At 39.8% G+C, this 16168-nt stretch overlaps 1 protein-coding gene across 1 annotated transcript in view; it reads left to right on the top strand.

The window, feature by feature from the left end:
- LOC143887041 (uncharacterized) overlaps positions 1–10865 on the top strand; it is a 69488-nt gene extending 58623 nt beyond the window's left edge. The window contains exons 15-21 of the mRNA XM_077391155.1: positions 2285–2347; positions 2484–2550; positions 4266–4487; positions 4746–4862; positions 9169–9321; positions 10282–10422; positions 10513–10865. Coding sequence (XP_077247270.1) covers positions 2285–2347; positions 2484–2550; positions 4266–4487; positions 4746–4862; positions 9169–9321; positions 10282–10380 — 721 coding nt within the window. The 3' untranslated portion in view covers positions 10381–10422; positions 10513–10865. The remainder of the gene's footprint in view (positions 1–2284; positions 2348–2483; positions 2551–4265; positions 4488–4745; positions 4863–9168; positions 9322–10281; positions 10423–10512) is intronic.
- Positions 10866–16168: the final 5303 nt, after the last annotated feature.

Below are 16168 nucleotides of genomic sequence, written 5' to 3'. Positions count from 1 at the left end.
TATGTTGCTTGCGGAAATCTCTCTATGGCTCAAAACAATATCCTTCAGCATGGTTTGGGAGATTCAGTGAGGCTGTCATGCGTTTTGGCATGAAAATGCGTCGTCTATCACTTTGTTTTCAGTCATTAGTCTGCGGCTGGCTGTGTTCGTCTGATAGTATATGTTGGTAATATTATCATTACTGACAGTAACTTAGTGGGTATACAGAAATTGAAGGCCCTCTTGTAGAAAGAGTTTTCCACCAAAGATATGGGTCGCTTGAGGTACTTTCTTGGGATTGAGATAGCCTACTCTACTAGAGGCCTCTCTCTCTCTCATAAAGAAAGTACGTGTTGGATTTATTAGTTGAGACAGGTTATCTTGGGGTGAAACTTGTTGCTATGCCCATGGACCCTAATGTGAAACTTCCTCCAGAAGAGGGTGACTTGTTTGATGACCCTAACAGATACAAGAGGTTGGCTGGCAATCTCATATATCTCACAGTCACTTGCCCAGACGTCTCATTTGCTGTAGGGATAGTCAGTCATTATATGAGCTCTGATGCCATGTTGGAAGAGAGAAGATGAGAGAAGAGAACGAGTTGGAGTCTTACCCCCCTCATATATATTTATATTAAGAGAGTACAAAGACCATAATGCCCTTAGGCAAATACATACATACACCATCTAACAAAGATGAAACTTTGGAATTGCTAGAATAAGTGCAAATACATACTTAGAAACTATCACATAAGCAACAAAACCATCCATAATGGCTTAATCACATCGAACACCTAGTGACATACGTTGCCGCACATGCCTAGAAAAATGTTACCGGGATCGCCTCCGACTTGCGATCCAGGGTCGCACGACCCTAAACGTGGGTCGTTTGCGACCCAGATCGTCAAAAAAGGGCGACCTGGGCGACCCACAGGAAAGGGAGAGATGTATATATAGAGAGAGGGAAGAATGGGGATAGAGAATAAAAAAAACAACTCTCATTCCCAGCGTTAATCTAATCATACCTCATTGGAGGCTACAAAAAAAAGAAATAGAGAAGTAAAGAGACTAACCTGAAAGAGATGTTGGTCCGACAGAAACTTCCATTGAAGATCGCCTGTCGAAATACAATCCATGTACGGTATTGTAAAACCTCCTTCCTTGCTTCCTTGCTTTTGGAGAGAGAGAGAGAGAGAGAGAGAGAGAGAGAGAGAGAGAGAGAGAGGGTTGCAAATGACAGAAGGGAGGAGAGAAGGGATACCGTGGATGGCTTGCAGTCACTTAAAATCCTTAATGCAAATAATAACATCTTTCCATTTTTTTGTCCTTCCGACCATTTCGGTCGAATTTTGGGAATTTCGGACGAATTTCTTTGAAAATTTCAGAGAAATAATGATGTGAAAAGGAAACTATGTCGATTTCGTTTCGGTGGGGATGGGAGTGGAAACATTTCGGTTGTTTTGGGAAATTTAAAACTCAACTCAACTCAACAAAGCCTTTGTCCCAAACTAGCTGGGGTCGGCTAAATGAATCCTTTAGAAAAATTTCAAATTTAAAAACATGGTGTAGAAAAAAAAGGAAGTAACTAGCTATTTCGTTACATCAACACTAGGAAAGTGGTGAATTGGTGATCAATAATTGATTGCAGACCCCCTTCCTCATCTTTAGCCAATGTATCCATCTTCCCGTTTAGCTCCGGATACATAGGCGAATGGTTAGATGAACAAGCCACAATCGTCGTAAGCCCCCCTACGGTGTTTCCCAACCTCCAGGGTACTCATTATATTTACTTGCCCATTTAATCACATTTAACTTTATCAAACCTCTCCGCTAACGCCCCTACGAATACGGAGCAATCAGATATGACTCCTGCTAAGGTGGGAGATTGACCCACTCTCCTTAGTCTTAGGACTCTTAGCATTAGCTTAAACATACAGTAGGGAAGTAGGGCTTTCTTAATTCATCCTATGGTATTTCCCACCCTCCAAGGGTACTCATAATTTTTACTTCTCCATTTAATCACATTTAATGAATCAGTTTTTGACATAAATGGCCCATTCAATTGAGGTGAAAAAATCTAATTCTATTCCCTTGATGTAATGGTCGTAAGTCGTAACATTTGCTTCACTAGAATCTTTTACTCCCAAAAGACCAGAAAACACCAATATAGTTTCCTTATGGTCAGGTCTCTAATGTTTCTACTTTGGGTGTAGTTCGTTCAATCTAGCTTCAGATATATCTTTTTTTTCTTGTTAAAAAACTTGGTCAAGGAAAAAAATAAATATTTTGCACTATAAATTTTGCAGGCATATGATCAATAAAAAGAGCAAGAAAGCTTTCATTGCCTTCAAGGAAGCACTAAAATTCAGGTTTTTTCTCTATGTAATTTCTTCTTTTCTTTCAGTAATGCTTCTTAAAAATCAATTCTATTAAGTAGGGATGCCTTGAAATAAAGTTCTAATTTGATCAGATGAAATAAAAAAGATAACTAAAACTACTTTACAGGCGGAGCAGCTGGCAAATGTGGGAGAATTACAGCCAAGTTGCTATGGACATCAACAATTTTAGCCAGGTAAAGTCTTTGATTATATTTTGTTTAACTTCTATGATCTAAGAATATGGTAGGGAATTCTGCTTTGCAGTATGACAATAAAATCTAATTTGACATTCATTAAACTGTTACCAACATGAGGTTGGATCCCTCAAACTCACAAGTTTCATGGCTTTCAGTTTAAGAAATAGGAGTATCCTTATATGATCTAGAAACCCTCTTATTTATCGGCTCTAGGTCTTGCATTTGGACCTTCAACCATTTAGTCTTTACTTTATTCAATGTGAAGTCTTTATGGTCATGGACCTTTCAAAATGTCTTCAATTTGACTCCCAGGCTATTGTCTTTCTAAATGCTATGATTTGTGGACACGGACACCAGTGTCGCGTTTCGACACGGACACGGAGTGTCGGACACGGCGAACTCCCAAAATTTAGAAACGGGGACACGCCTAAAGTAGAAAGTAAATATAATCATAATTTGTGGACATGGATCCGTGTGCCGAGTTTCGATACGGATATGAGGTATCTAACATGGCAAACCCTAAAAATCTAGAAATAGTGTCACACTCATACACATAACATGGGCATCTTCAACCACAATTTAGGGTTTTTGAGAAATAAAATAAACCCTAAATAGAACCTAAAAAGGGTTTTTTATTTTTTATTTTTTATGAATTCTACTCTCCAGGTGAAATATCTGTAAAGCATTTTAACAGCCATGAAAAATAAAAGCTAAGAAATGAAAGAGAAACGCCATGAACTGGACATACATATAAAGTTACCGACACTTCTAGTAGTACACTTAAAGTGTCTAAAGGAGTTTCGACACGTGTGGACACGGGTGACACGACACGACATGCGTGTCGGCTATAAATTCAAAGTGTCGGCCAAATCATAGTCTAAATGATATCTTTTTTTTGTGAAGTTTCTTACTTCTGACCTAAAAGTTTGTTTGTTTGCAATTTCAAATTATTTTTTGCATCTACTGTTCCATTACCTTTAAAAATGAAGCAAATATTCTATGGGAAATGTTATCCGCACTACCGTATTTTGATGAGGACACTCCTCACTTTATTAAAAGTACGTTATGGCCCTCACTATAGGATGATCCAAACTGTCCATTAGATGGGCCACAGCCTAAATTGGTTGTGCCCCAAAAAGCATTTCGATAGGTTGATCCTAACCCTCTGATCAGAATGTTAGAGGGTTGATCCTAACCCTCTATAGATCGGAGGGTTAGGATCAACCTATGGAAATGATTTTTGGGACACAACCTATTTAGGCTGTGGCCCATCTAATGGTCGGTTTGGATCATCCTATGGTGGGGTCCATACCGTACTTTTAATTAAGTGAGGAGTGCCCCCATCAAAATACAGTAGTGTGGATATCATTTCCCTATTCTATTTGTGTTATATTGATGGTTCCCTGAAAAATGACAGTTAATGTTTTCATTGTCTTTCTGGTTCTTGACTTCTTTTAATGGAGTTAATTTGGCAAAAGATAAAAGGAGCTATGTGCTAGGCATTCTGTATCTTTAGAACTTCAGATTTGCAGTTAGCAATTGTTTGATTTTGGTTAAACCCATGAGACCTTCCTCTATAAATGATGCATGCACTACTGTCAGGGACATAAAAAATCAATCCACTCAATTATGTATTGATATCATACGGTCATACTATGTGAACTTAAATATTAGGATGCTCGGCAATAATATAATATATTTTTCATTTGCAGGCACTAGAAGCTACCAAGATGGTATTAGATATGACAAAGAATAAAAGAATAGATACTGCATTATTGGAAAGGGTAATGGTCGAGATGGAAGCAAGAACCTCCATGCCTACTCTTTTGCCTTCCGCTGCCCTTGGAGATCATCATTGTTCGATGCAAGCTAGTCCAGGAGATTCCCGGGAAACTGAGCATTTGATGGCCTTGCTTGGAGAAGTTCTACAGCAGGTATCCAAACATTTGAGTGGCCTATCCTCTCTTTTTATTTCATTTTGTTTTTCAAGGTCTAGGTCTTTTTTGAGAGAACCAATGTGCAATTAGGGAGTATTTACTTGCGTAGTCTGTCTACTTTTGTGTTGCGAACTTGCGATTTTCTGTGGCCTTTGCTATCTATGAGATGCAACTTGTAATTTCTTTTATTTATAACCTTTAAGCATCTGTTCCCTTTCATGTATTAGTTATCTTCTGTCTCCTTTCTTATTTTAGATTGTTCGTAATGGTGGGGGAGGAGATATATGGGGACTATATGCAAGGTGGCACAAAATTAAAGGGGATCTTACGATGTGTTCTGAAGCACTTTTGAAGCAAGTTAGATCATACCAGGTATCACCATTATGTATTGATCTCATACTATTTTTAATACTCATTTGTTTTGTTTTCTTATTTAGCATTTAGAATTTCCTTGTTTGGCATATTGTTCTATCACTACTTTCAATATGATTTAAAAAGGTACCTTTGTTTTCTTCCATAGGTCAGGCTGAAAAGCCCGGACTTTGGGTTGTATGACCAATCTCATATCGAAAAGTATACACTGCGAAAGATCTAGAGTACTCTATTTGCTACTAGTTTATGATATATTCCTTCTCACATCTTTGCTTTTGCTGCATTCCAAGTGGTATTTTCGGGCTCTGTTTTTTTTTTGAAAATTGACATATTTCTTTAATATTAAGGTAGCATTCGGGACTAGGAGTCCCATCCTGCGATACAAAATATTAAAGAGTGCTGGCACGGGCATACCCAAAGCCGATTAGTAATTACAGTGTAACAATTCAAAGGCAACCATCCATCACCCCCTTTCTTCCTTTCATCTGCAAGCGTTCTTTACAAATACAAAGGATCCTTCGTTCACCTTCATCTGTGCCCTTCAAAAACTGCGTATCAATCTGTTCTCGTAACAGACCCGAAGTTGAAATTCCGAAACCATACAACAGATGTAAATCTCAAAGAGGAAAAAACAAGGCAAAAGTATCCAGCGAAGATGAGTCAAAGCGAAAGACAGAATCTCTCGAGCCTTGACTCTTGGAGATTGTATACTTCTGGATAGAAACAAGTAATTCCCTTTGCTATTTAATGGTCAAAACTATCTTAACTAAATATAAAAAAACCTCCATCATCAAATCTAGACAACCGATGATTGAAAATTAACTACTACCTTCCTCCAAACCAACTTCAAGGAAAACTCTTCCATGTTCAGGAAATGAACTAAGGAATCAACCCTAAGCAAAAGGCACTAAGGCCTCTCAAGCCTGGAGGGGTCAACTTTTAGCCAAAACCCAATTCCTGAATTCTGCAATAAGATCAACTCCATTTCCTTCTTCGACAACCATAGTCTTTCCCCCGCCTTTTCCTTTTTCTATTTTCTTTCTTTTTTCTTTTTGGGCCGGGAAACGTTTATACAGGGTTGTTACCCTCAGCCCCCTTAACGTCCTTCTCCTTCCCAACCTCTTTACTCTCTTTCAAGTTTTTGATAGCCATAGAACGAAATAACTTTTTTGTAGCTTCCAAATCATCGTCAAACAAAAACATCTCCTACTGCCAATAGTTCGTCCATTTCCTCACGAGGAACAACATCTTCCTCTTCTGATTCCAGAAATTCCATTTAATTTGACTCTGCCTCCTGCTTATCCTCAGCGACGCCTATCCGTTTCCGGACCTGTAGACTAACTTCCCGGTCAAGTGAATCCCTTGACTCCTGAGACATACCTTCTGAGAGACTAAACATTTTTTCTAATCTTTCTATCTCTGACGCCTTGATCTCTCCCCATCGTTGGTGACGCGCTTGACCTCATCTGCTAGAGCTTTCTGGAAGAAATCCATCTTATAAATCTGAACGAAAACTTCTTTCGGATCTGCCTTTCCTGACATCTGAAAAAATATTTCCTTGTTGTCGAAAGATTCCCGCTTAAACTGCTTCCACTGCTGTTTCAATAATTTCATTGAGACTTCCTTAGGCGTCGGACACTCCTCAAATGCCAGTTGTTCATTATATTCTAATTCACGTAGGAATTGCAAATCACCCACATCGAATGAGACCTCGAACAAGACCGCCTTCCTCTTCCTTAGGGAGGAGGACGAGGCAGAAGCCATTGAAGGGAGAGGAGGCCTAAAAGGTTTATCAAAGTCCTTCAAGAGAGTGTTGAACTTAGAGGCTAGGGTGTGGCTTTTTGGTTCCTCTGAGATAAACCACCCTTTGTGGCTGATACATACTTTTTCTCGATCCTCGTCCCCCGCCCCTGATGACAGGAAACATCTTTTTTGAGCCAAGAGTTCGTAATCAAAGCGGCCGATTATTAGAATTCTCGAAGCATATTTCAAGGCTGAACAGTTTTTTTCCTTCTAAAAAAGCGGTTTTTGATCTTGACAGCCTTTTCAACTGACACTGGATGACAGCTACCGTTAGATATATCTCTCCTCGACCCTTTCCCCAAAGAATACTCGATTTAGCTTTTAAAGACTATTTTTTTATTTGGAAGGAGAGAAACTGGATCTCATTCTTTGCGGAAGAAATGAAAAGAATTTCATGGGAGGCATATGTAGAAACTGGAGTACTCTTATACAAGAAAAAGGTTCAGAGAATAGAGCTATTCCAAATTAGCACCTTCTCCCTAGTAGATGGATCAAGCTTAACTTTGATGGAAGTTCTAAAGGTATTCCAGATCTTGCGGGTATTGGCATTATATTTCGTGACTCAGGCAGACACTTTTTTTTTTTTTGAAATGATCATACAGACACATTTTATTGACCTTTTTTGGCCCTGTGGGTGTGTGCGACTCCAATGAAACAGAGGCAAGAGCACTTCTTTGGGGATTGGGATTGCATGCTAACTCTGTCAATGATCCCTTAATCATTGAAGGTGATTCTTCAAATGTCATTGCATGAGCGGCAACAAAATCATTCGGTCCTTGGAAACCAGTAGGTGTTATTTCTGAAATTAGAGACCTCTGTTCCAAATTAAGCCCTGAATTTGAGCATATGCTGAGGTCAACTAGTGAACAACCAAACAAATTTGCTAAAGGAGAGGAGAAGGGAGAACTGGTAGTCATCAACTCCGGTCTAACTAAATGAATGTTGTTGGGTCCTTAGATAGGATTTTAGGTGAGCTTATTGACCATGTATATGTTGTGTTCTCCTTTGGGATGCCCTGTCCCATTTGGGTGTACTATGCAGATGTGTTATACATTTTTTAGCAATAAAATTGAGGAAATGGTTTGTGAGCAGCTGCTCAGATAGCTTATCTGAGCATGGATTTTTAAAACAAGGGTGGGCCCACTTTTTGGTGGTGATCCTAAGCATTCATTTGGAAGGCCCCATCATGGATGGGGTGTGTACCAAAAATCAGCTCCATTGGATCATCCTTCCATTTGTGGAGGGAAAAAATTGGCCAGATTTGTGGACAAATAGTATCTGTCCATTTTTCCCTCCACAATTGGACACCCTAAGATGATCCAATGGAGCTGATTTTTGGTACACACCCCATCCATGATGACGCCTTCCAAGTGAATGCTTAGGATCACCCCCAAAATGTGGGCCCACCCTTTTTTTAACAATCCATGCTCAGATAAGCTATCTAAGCAGCTGCTCACAAACCATTTCCTCATAAAATTTTTGATTTAGACGACACAAATTTTATTATAAAATCTGTTATCTTGCAAAACCAAGTTGAAGAACTATCTTATCAAAATGTTTCTGAGTAGGCAATATTTTTTTCTGAGGTTTTTCTTTTTCTCTGTTATTGATGCTTCTTGTGGTTGTTTCTGGAGTTTCGCCTCATACTTGTTGCTTCTCTTCATTGAGCTTAGGTTGGCCATAAAAACAAGACTAGATCTTCTTCCAAACTTCAACAAGCGTAATAGTATATTTTTAGTTGCCATTATAAAATGAGAAAAGTGTCTCTAGTCTGCCGACTAGAGATCATTCTCTAGTCCGCCGACCAAAAACACATGGGGTCCACATTTTTTGTGGTGATCTAAACCATTCATTTGATAGGCCCCATTATAGATAGGGTGTCCACAAAAAATCAGCTTCATAGGATCATCTTAACCCTTCGATTTGTGGAGCTAAAAAATGGACAGATTTGTGACGGTTTATAGCCGTCCATTTTAAGCTCCACAAATCGTAGGGTTGGGATGATCCTATGGAGCTGATTCTTTGTGGACACCCTCTCTGTGTTAGGGCCCAACAAATGAATGCTTTGCATCACCTAAATAAGGTGGGACCCATGTGTTTTTTGTCGGCAGACTAGAGAATGATCTCTAGTCGGCATACTATAGACACTTTCCTCTTATAAAATACTATCAATCATTTATTTTATTTTGGTGAGATAGGGAATTTATTGTTCTTGAATATTTTATGAAGTTTATGGTTATTAGTTTATTTGAGTTAATATTGCAAAATTGTAGCATTCTTTTCATTTTGTTTTATTGAGGTATGAATATTATTATTCTTGGATATTTGATTAACTGTTCATTCTATCAAATGGCCGTAAGCCTTCCATGTGACTGGAAGGCTTTGTAAATTGTAGTGGATCTTGTTGTAGCTTAGTTTCTTTATTGTAGTCGGAGTCCATGTAGCACTTTATTTTATATAACAATGGGTCTCCATTGGATTGCTAACAAACTCATTTTTGCAGGGATCTGATTTGTGGCATAATCAAGACCGATTTAAGAAATTTGCGCGTGCCTCCTTGCAACTTTGCAAGCTATACATGGAAATGGCTTCATCCACTGGTAATCATCGAGAACTCACTACAGCTGAGATGCACTTAAGAAACACAGTCAAGCAGGTAAGATATATATCTCGTTTGTGGTTATCTTTGCTTCTTTTTATTAATGTTCCTGAAGAGTCATGCATTGGGGATTTTACTATCTTCTCAAGAGTCAACACTAAGCACAGGTACCTGACATCCTGACATCGTACTCACAAACAATGTTTAATTAGTTCTAAAAACATCCAAGATATCATTAAAAATTTTGAAGTGTAACTATAGGATGTAGGAAAAAAATGCCTATTCTTCTCTGGTTTTGAAATCTTTGGAAGTGATCGAAATGTGCAATACATGAAAATGGCCGTTGTTGCCTTCCAAAAAATCAACAATTGTTTTTACCGCATTTTGGTTTGACCAATATCCACATTCATTGTGATGTGGGTACATATATATTGAAGAAATCTTGTCAGTGGGTAGATAGGATGGAAATTTGGCTAATGAGTTTGACTTGGACTATGTAATGATTCCTTTTGTTGGTTTTCTCTTCCCGTTATCCTGTAGGCCTGCTAAAAATACCAAATCCAAATTGTCAATGGCTTCTAAGAAACCCTAATTTTCTTATATACTTTAAATCATGAATGCATAGCACATATATAAAACCAGGCTGTAATTTAGCTCTTTAGAGGAGAAATCAGCTTGCTATTTCGCTCCGGATTTCATCTTTTAGAAGAATTAATTACTGTAACATGGGAATGCTATTTCCTTGATTTTGGTTATTGAAGTTGAACACTCTTTTTTCCATCATGCTTGATACAGTTTTTCCTTGACACAAATGATAAAAAATGCCAAATGGATAGAATACAACTTTGTACTGACATGTCTTAAATACATGGCTTTGGCATCCAACTCTGTAGTGACACATGGATTTGTGGGACAGTGTCCAAATAAGGATCAGATTGTCCTTATTCTTGAGGATAGTAGCATTTCCATAACAGAATTCATACCCAACATTCTTGAGGCTTTATTTGTGAATTTCAGGCTGAGAGATTCACAGATACAGAGGCATTCAGGGATCTTCAAGTGTGCCTTGATGAGGTGAAAAAGAGGCTCCAAGTTGCTGAAACTGAAAATGCCTAGCTTGGAACGAGTTCTTAGATGTGTTATTTTTTTTTCAACAAGGTCAGACCCTTGTCTCTACAACGCAAGTGTTCTTTCCCTCTGTCGAGTTCCTTTTGAGTAAGTCATTTTACCAACTTTTCTCTGTTGCAGCTTCACATGTAATTTTGCCTGCAAATGGTGAGCGCTTGTGCCGCCAGTATGCCTCAACCGAGGTTACCAAACAGAAGGTGAAATGATTCCTCTGTTTTGGGATGTTAAATGTTTCCGGGTTGAAAAGAAATCAACAAAAAGCGCGGAGCCGGATGTGGATCAGTGCAAGCACTTTGGAAACTTTGGATGTGATTATTCTCTTTTTATCAACATCAAGTTATATGTTGCAACCAGGAAAATAAACAGAAAGGTATAGTTTGTTTTGTAAGTTAAAAGGCCATTTACTGATGCTAATGTTCTCTGTGATGAAAAGGGGCGCATTTATCATTTCCCTAATTAGAATCATAATAAAACGAGAATCCTTTTATTTTACTAACTTAAAACAAATATAACTATTTAAATTTACCTCTCTTTCCAATTTCAAATTTCCAGCCATTAGGATAATTGCTCTCTCTCTCTCTCTCTCTCTCTCTCTCTCTCTCTCTCTCTCTCTCTTCTTTTTAATCTCAACCAATAGTATTAAGTATAAATCAACCAAGATAATTTCTTTTAACTATCAACCAATAGGATTTAAGCATCAATTAAGCATATACATAATTAACTTGCACACCTCATAATTATGTTGCACCTCTTCCCTATATCTCATACAGTAAATCATATTTTGTCCATGCTAACCATCAAATCTGGTACCCAGATAGTCCGACGATCCATATGGATCAAGAGATTCATGAGTGGGATCGATGCAGGGATCCAATGGTCGATCCCGTAGGATCCACATGGGCTCCACTACGATGTTAGGCAATGTAGTCCAACTACAATCGCATTAGGCAAGTGGCCCCAGTAGGACATTACCCTAAAGATGACCACCAGATCAACATATCTCTAATCACATCAAGTGTGTACGTCCTTCCTCCACATTTACCGAGTTGGGTCCTACAGGGTTGGATATCAATTATCCTCTAAGCCCACTCAATGGTATGCTTTTCAATCAATCAGCTCGAGCCCGTAAATGCATTTGCAAACTCTTTTGAAAACAACCATTGTATTTTAAATGACTTTCCTCTACAAGAGAGGTGGAGGTTTATTTGTTGGGTATCACTATTGATCCCATGGGTTACCCAATGACCCAACACTACTTGTGAGTAATCTACTAGGAACTACTTTGAGATAGAACAAAGCCATATGACATGACCATAAACCAAAACAACCCATCAGGTCTAAGGACATATTAAAGGGTCATGACTAACAGAATGACCTTATCCATATTCTCATCCACAGGTTATTCTGTAAAATGCTCATTGCACCCATTCTACCTGCTTAGGACCTACTGTCCCAGTGATCGAGATAAGTCACCCTAATGCATGTATTAAGCTAGGTATGATGCTGGTTGTGTACAGATACGAGATGTCCAATCTCAACCTCAACCATGAACTTCTAGGTTTGCAAAGAACCGGAAGGCCATATCTCCCTATAGACGTATGTCCCTGTTACAAGTGAGCGTATTCTTGTTTGGATTCTGGTGATTCTTACCGTTTGACTACATTTTACCGCTAATCCCAAAGGAACCGGCGGATGGACTACACTTTCTTTCCTCCACAAAAACCAAGGCATGGACCTCGGGTTCTGTGGGGATTGACTAATGTCGCGACCTGGGATAGGGCCTAGGATCCACAAGTGACTGTGAGTGTGTCTACATCGCCACAGATTGGATTCACTGCCTGGTTACTGGGATGAAAGATGTTAGGCACCGTCCCCACTCGGTAAAACCGTTCTCCTGTACTTGAGCCTTCTTTTTGTTACACAATGAATTAACGTGATGTCCCAATAAGCCCATGGAGAACTCTAATGGCTCTGTTTGGATGCAGATATTTATCATGTAGATTAGTGGTATAAGTGGTCAATAGGGAGGAGACAACAGTTGATCTACCTAGGGCTTACCTGGTAGAATAATGATAAGTAGTGTTTGGTTGCCAACCTTATATAAAGTAATGAGAGGGGGTGTCATTACCAAGTAGAGAGAGAGAGAGCAAAATTCTACTTGCCATATATCTTCTTTTTTGACTTTTGAGAAATTTGGTGTGGAAAGTGTAAGGAGGAGACATTGGTGCCATGTCACAGACATCCAATTTTTAGCTCTGAAAGGTAGCCTGGGATTTGGATGCTAAATTGGCAGCCAAACACTAAAGTTACCATAAAGTGTATGTTTTTTACTTGGATAATCCTGGAGGATGCCCAGCATGTGGATCCTGCCCGTAAATCCTAGTTAGACCAAACATTACAAAAGTTTGTCTCTTCCCTGTTGACTACATATACCATCTGTAGCAAAACCCTAAACCTCATTGTTTTCCTAATGAAAACTAATCGAACCAAATTCTAGCCGGGAAGGAAATTACCTCAACTGTTGGGCTAAGAGAAATGACGAACCAGAAGGGTATCATGATGTCGGGCCCAGTTTCAAAAACTCTAGAAGGAGATTGAAAGCTTCCTTCCCTTCCTTTCCTCTTTTCTACCTCCCTAGAGAGAGCCCACTTGTATGCCGTTGGGATTAGGGATAAGAAATGGAGTTTTGGTGAGATGGGATGAGAGGGATGGGTTCTGTTGAGGTTGAGAGAGGAATGTTGGGAGAATGGGAAAGGGTGTGAGTGGGTCTGTTGAGGTGGGAAAATGAGATGAAAGAAGAATGTTGGGTTTTTGGGCGTTAATAGTAGGCTGTTGGAGATGGATGGAAGGGATGGAAGAGGGAAGATGGGAGTCTCTAGGTGAAATGAGAGATGGGAAAAAGGGAATTTCTCAATCCCCTTTGGAGAATGGGTGATGAGAGCCGAAGGAGGAATGTGTTGGTTGAAGTGTTTATGGGAGGCCGGAACTCTGCCGGAATCCCGCCGGAATGCTGAGTCGTCGGAGCGGTGCCCCCATTTGCAGAGGATTGCTAGGGGATTTCTCAATCCCTAGGTAATTTTTTTTTTCATTCCATGTCATTTCTTAATTAGCTTAGCTTATAGTTTTGTAGCTAAAGTGGTTTAGGGGGAAACCAAGTAGCCCCAAGCCCCATGGCAACTCCCCCATTTCAGTTAGTATAGCATAGTTTAGACTTCTCTCTTCTCCCTCTTCTTTGCCCCTTAATTCTCTGGTCATTTCTACGGCCATGGAGATTTAAGGATGGAGTTTCATAATCCTATGAGGCACAGAGATTGGGTCTAGCATTTCTTTAATTATTGTTATGGACTTTATAGTTTAGGTCACTAGCCCCTTTCAATGGGCTTGGTGATCTAAGTGTTGTGTTTCATAAGCCCTCTTTGAGGGAAGATTAATAAACACGCCTCCCCTCCCGAAGGTTGGCTTAAACTTAATTTCGACGGGAGCTCCCGTGGGAACCCTGGACCGGCGGGGATTGGTGGGGTTTTACGCGACCACTTGGGCAACCTCATCATGCACTTCTCCGGACCTGCTGGGATTTTTTACGCCAACGAGGCAGAGGTCTCGGCCCTTTTATTCGCATTGCAATAGTATGCGAATCACAATTTGGGCCCCCTTATTGTTGAAGGCGACTCGTCCAACACTATCACATGGGCTTCAAACCAATCTGGTGGGCCGTGGAGGATGGCTTCCAAAATCGATGAAATTAGGGATATTATCTCCTCGCTTCGCCCATTATTAAGACACAGGATGCGATCAATATTTCCTAGTTTTTTGGCCACTTATCACCCTCTACTCATTGGTGTAGGCCCTCTCAAGGTAAGCTGGGATTGAACCTCCGACCTCCAGGTTGAAGAACAAAATCTCGACCAATTGAGCTAGAGGCTCAATCCCATCATCAAATGACCCACAGTTTGGCGTGGACCATTAGTTTTGGAAAGTGATATATTCACCCCCTTTTCTTCCCCGGCTTACCCCCTCTATTTAATATATATCATTTCCCTTTATTGTGTGATAAATCGGCCCCCATATGGGGAGAGAGAAAGACACATAGGGGGTCAATTTAAGATATTTGGTGGTCGATTTATCACTGCCCTAAGTGTTTTATGACCCACATTTTAGGGTGGACCCCGCTCTACTTTTTTGTCTCAATGGGGCCCACCTAGTAGCCACTAGTTGGTAGTATACCTTAGATCCAGGAATTTGAAATTTATAAGTCATCTACCTGGCAGGCCCGATAATTGTGTTAGAGAAGAGTCAAACTGCTCGAGCTTTTTCACCATTTTCCTTATAATATCGTCAACAATATCCATCATTAGGTGAATAATATTTTCTTAATAATCTTTTTTCCTTTGGATGGTCAAAGCACTCGAAGCTCAAGCTTTTTTAATAATCTTCTTCTTCTTTAATGTTATTATCTTACATCAAAGACCAATCCTCGTCAGTTTCCATGAGACTTCGACTGATCTAAAATTCAAGATCCATCCTCACACCCACATAACCTCCTTTAAAGGGGTGTGAATTATCCTACAGAGGGTGCTAATTTATCATCGCCCAAAAAAAGGCATATTTTTCCAAGAGTTTTTTTTTCCTGGAATATTAGTTTACCCAATGATGAGGGTATGGAAAGCCTGAAAAACAAGGAAACAAAAACTCTACCCAAAATATGATGACAATATTTCCTAGTTTTTTGGCCACTTATCACCCTCTACTCATTGGTGTAGGCCCTCTCAAGTCTCCTTCTCCTACCTGCACTAGCCCTCTCTCACCACCTGGAGAAACTAATTTATCATGAAAAAAATTGCTCATCTTGAGACATAGGCTTGGACGTAGCAATGAATAGGCATGCATGTAACGTTTTTTCGGAAGGAATTCTCGCCTTTTTCGCTCCATGGGAATAATCTTTATCAAGAATCTCGTTCTTTTCTACTTTATGCAACCATTCTGAAGAAACCGTCCTAATTTTTTGGCTTTATCCTTTGGAGCGACAATTTATCGCTCCACGAGATTGGAAACGATTCCTCGGAATAGCTCTCACGCCCCCCCAACTACTTCTCGTTCTCTCCTCTCTCTCTCTCTCTCTCTCTCTCTCTCTCTCTCTCTCTCTGTTCTTCACGTTTTCTCTTCTCCCCAAGCTCTTCACAGTCTCCCCTCTCTCCACGGCAATGAACGAGGCTTTAGGGATTCAACTCAATCGTCTTCATCTCCCTTCTCTACCAATCTCTCCTCGGCTCACAGATCCAAATCTCAAACCTCGATCTTCATCAAGAAGGGCAGAAGTAGTGAAAAAAGCGATCTATCGAGCTCTCAACAAAACCAGCCCCATCTCTCACGCTTTGTCATCTAATTACTTCTTCTGTGTGTTCTGATTTGGTCCTCTTTGGACCCAAAATAATGCCATCTGATTCCTTCTTGTCTGTCTTCTAGGCTTTCTAGAAACGAAGGAAGAAAATATCCTTTTGCTGTTTCAATCAACATATGAGGGGAAAAACTGGGAAGGAATGGAGGAGAAGAAATTTGCCCATCAATCGCTTTTGTTGTTTCAAAGATTCGGGAACGAAGCACATCTTCCAAAGGCTGTCAAATTTCCCTAATTTCAGCAAAACTGGAGAAGAAGAAGCTCGAAAAGACGGATAGAAGAATCCAAACTCCAAAGAAGATGTAGGGGAAGAAGAGGGAGGAAGAGCCAAAAAGAAGATTCAGGGAAAGAGGGAGGAAGCGCCAAGGGTTTTCTCTTTCT

The sequence above is a fragment of the Tasmannia lanceolata genome, unplaced genomic scaffold (assembly GCF_043159265.1).
Source record: "Tasmannia lanceolata isolate RefF3 unplaced genomic scaffold, GAP_Taslan_0.1 ptg000012l, whole genome shotgun sequence".
Lineage (NCBI taxonomy): Eukaryota > Viridiplantae > Streptophyta > Magnoliopsida > Canellales > Winteraceae > Tasmannia > Tasmannia lanceolata.
This window is presented reverse-complemented; position numbering and strand designations above follow the sequence as displayed.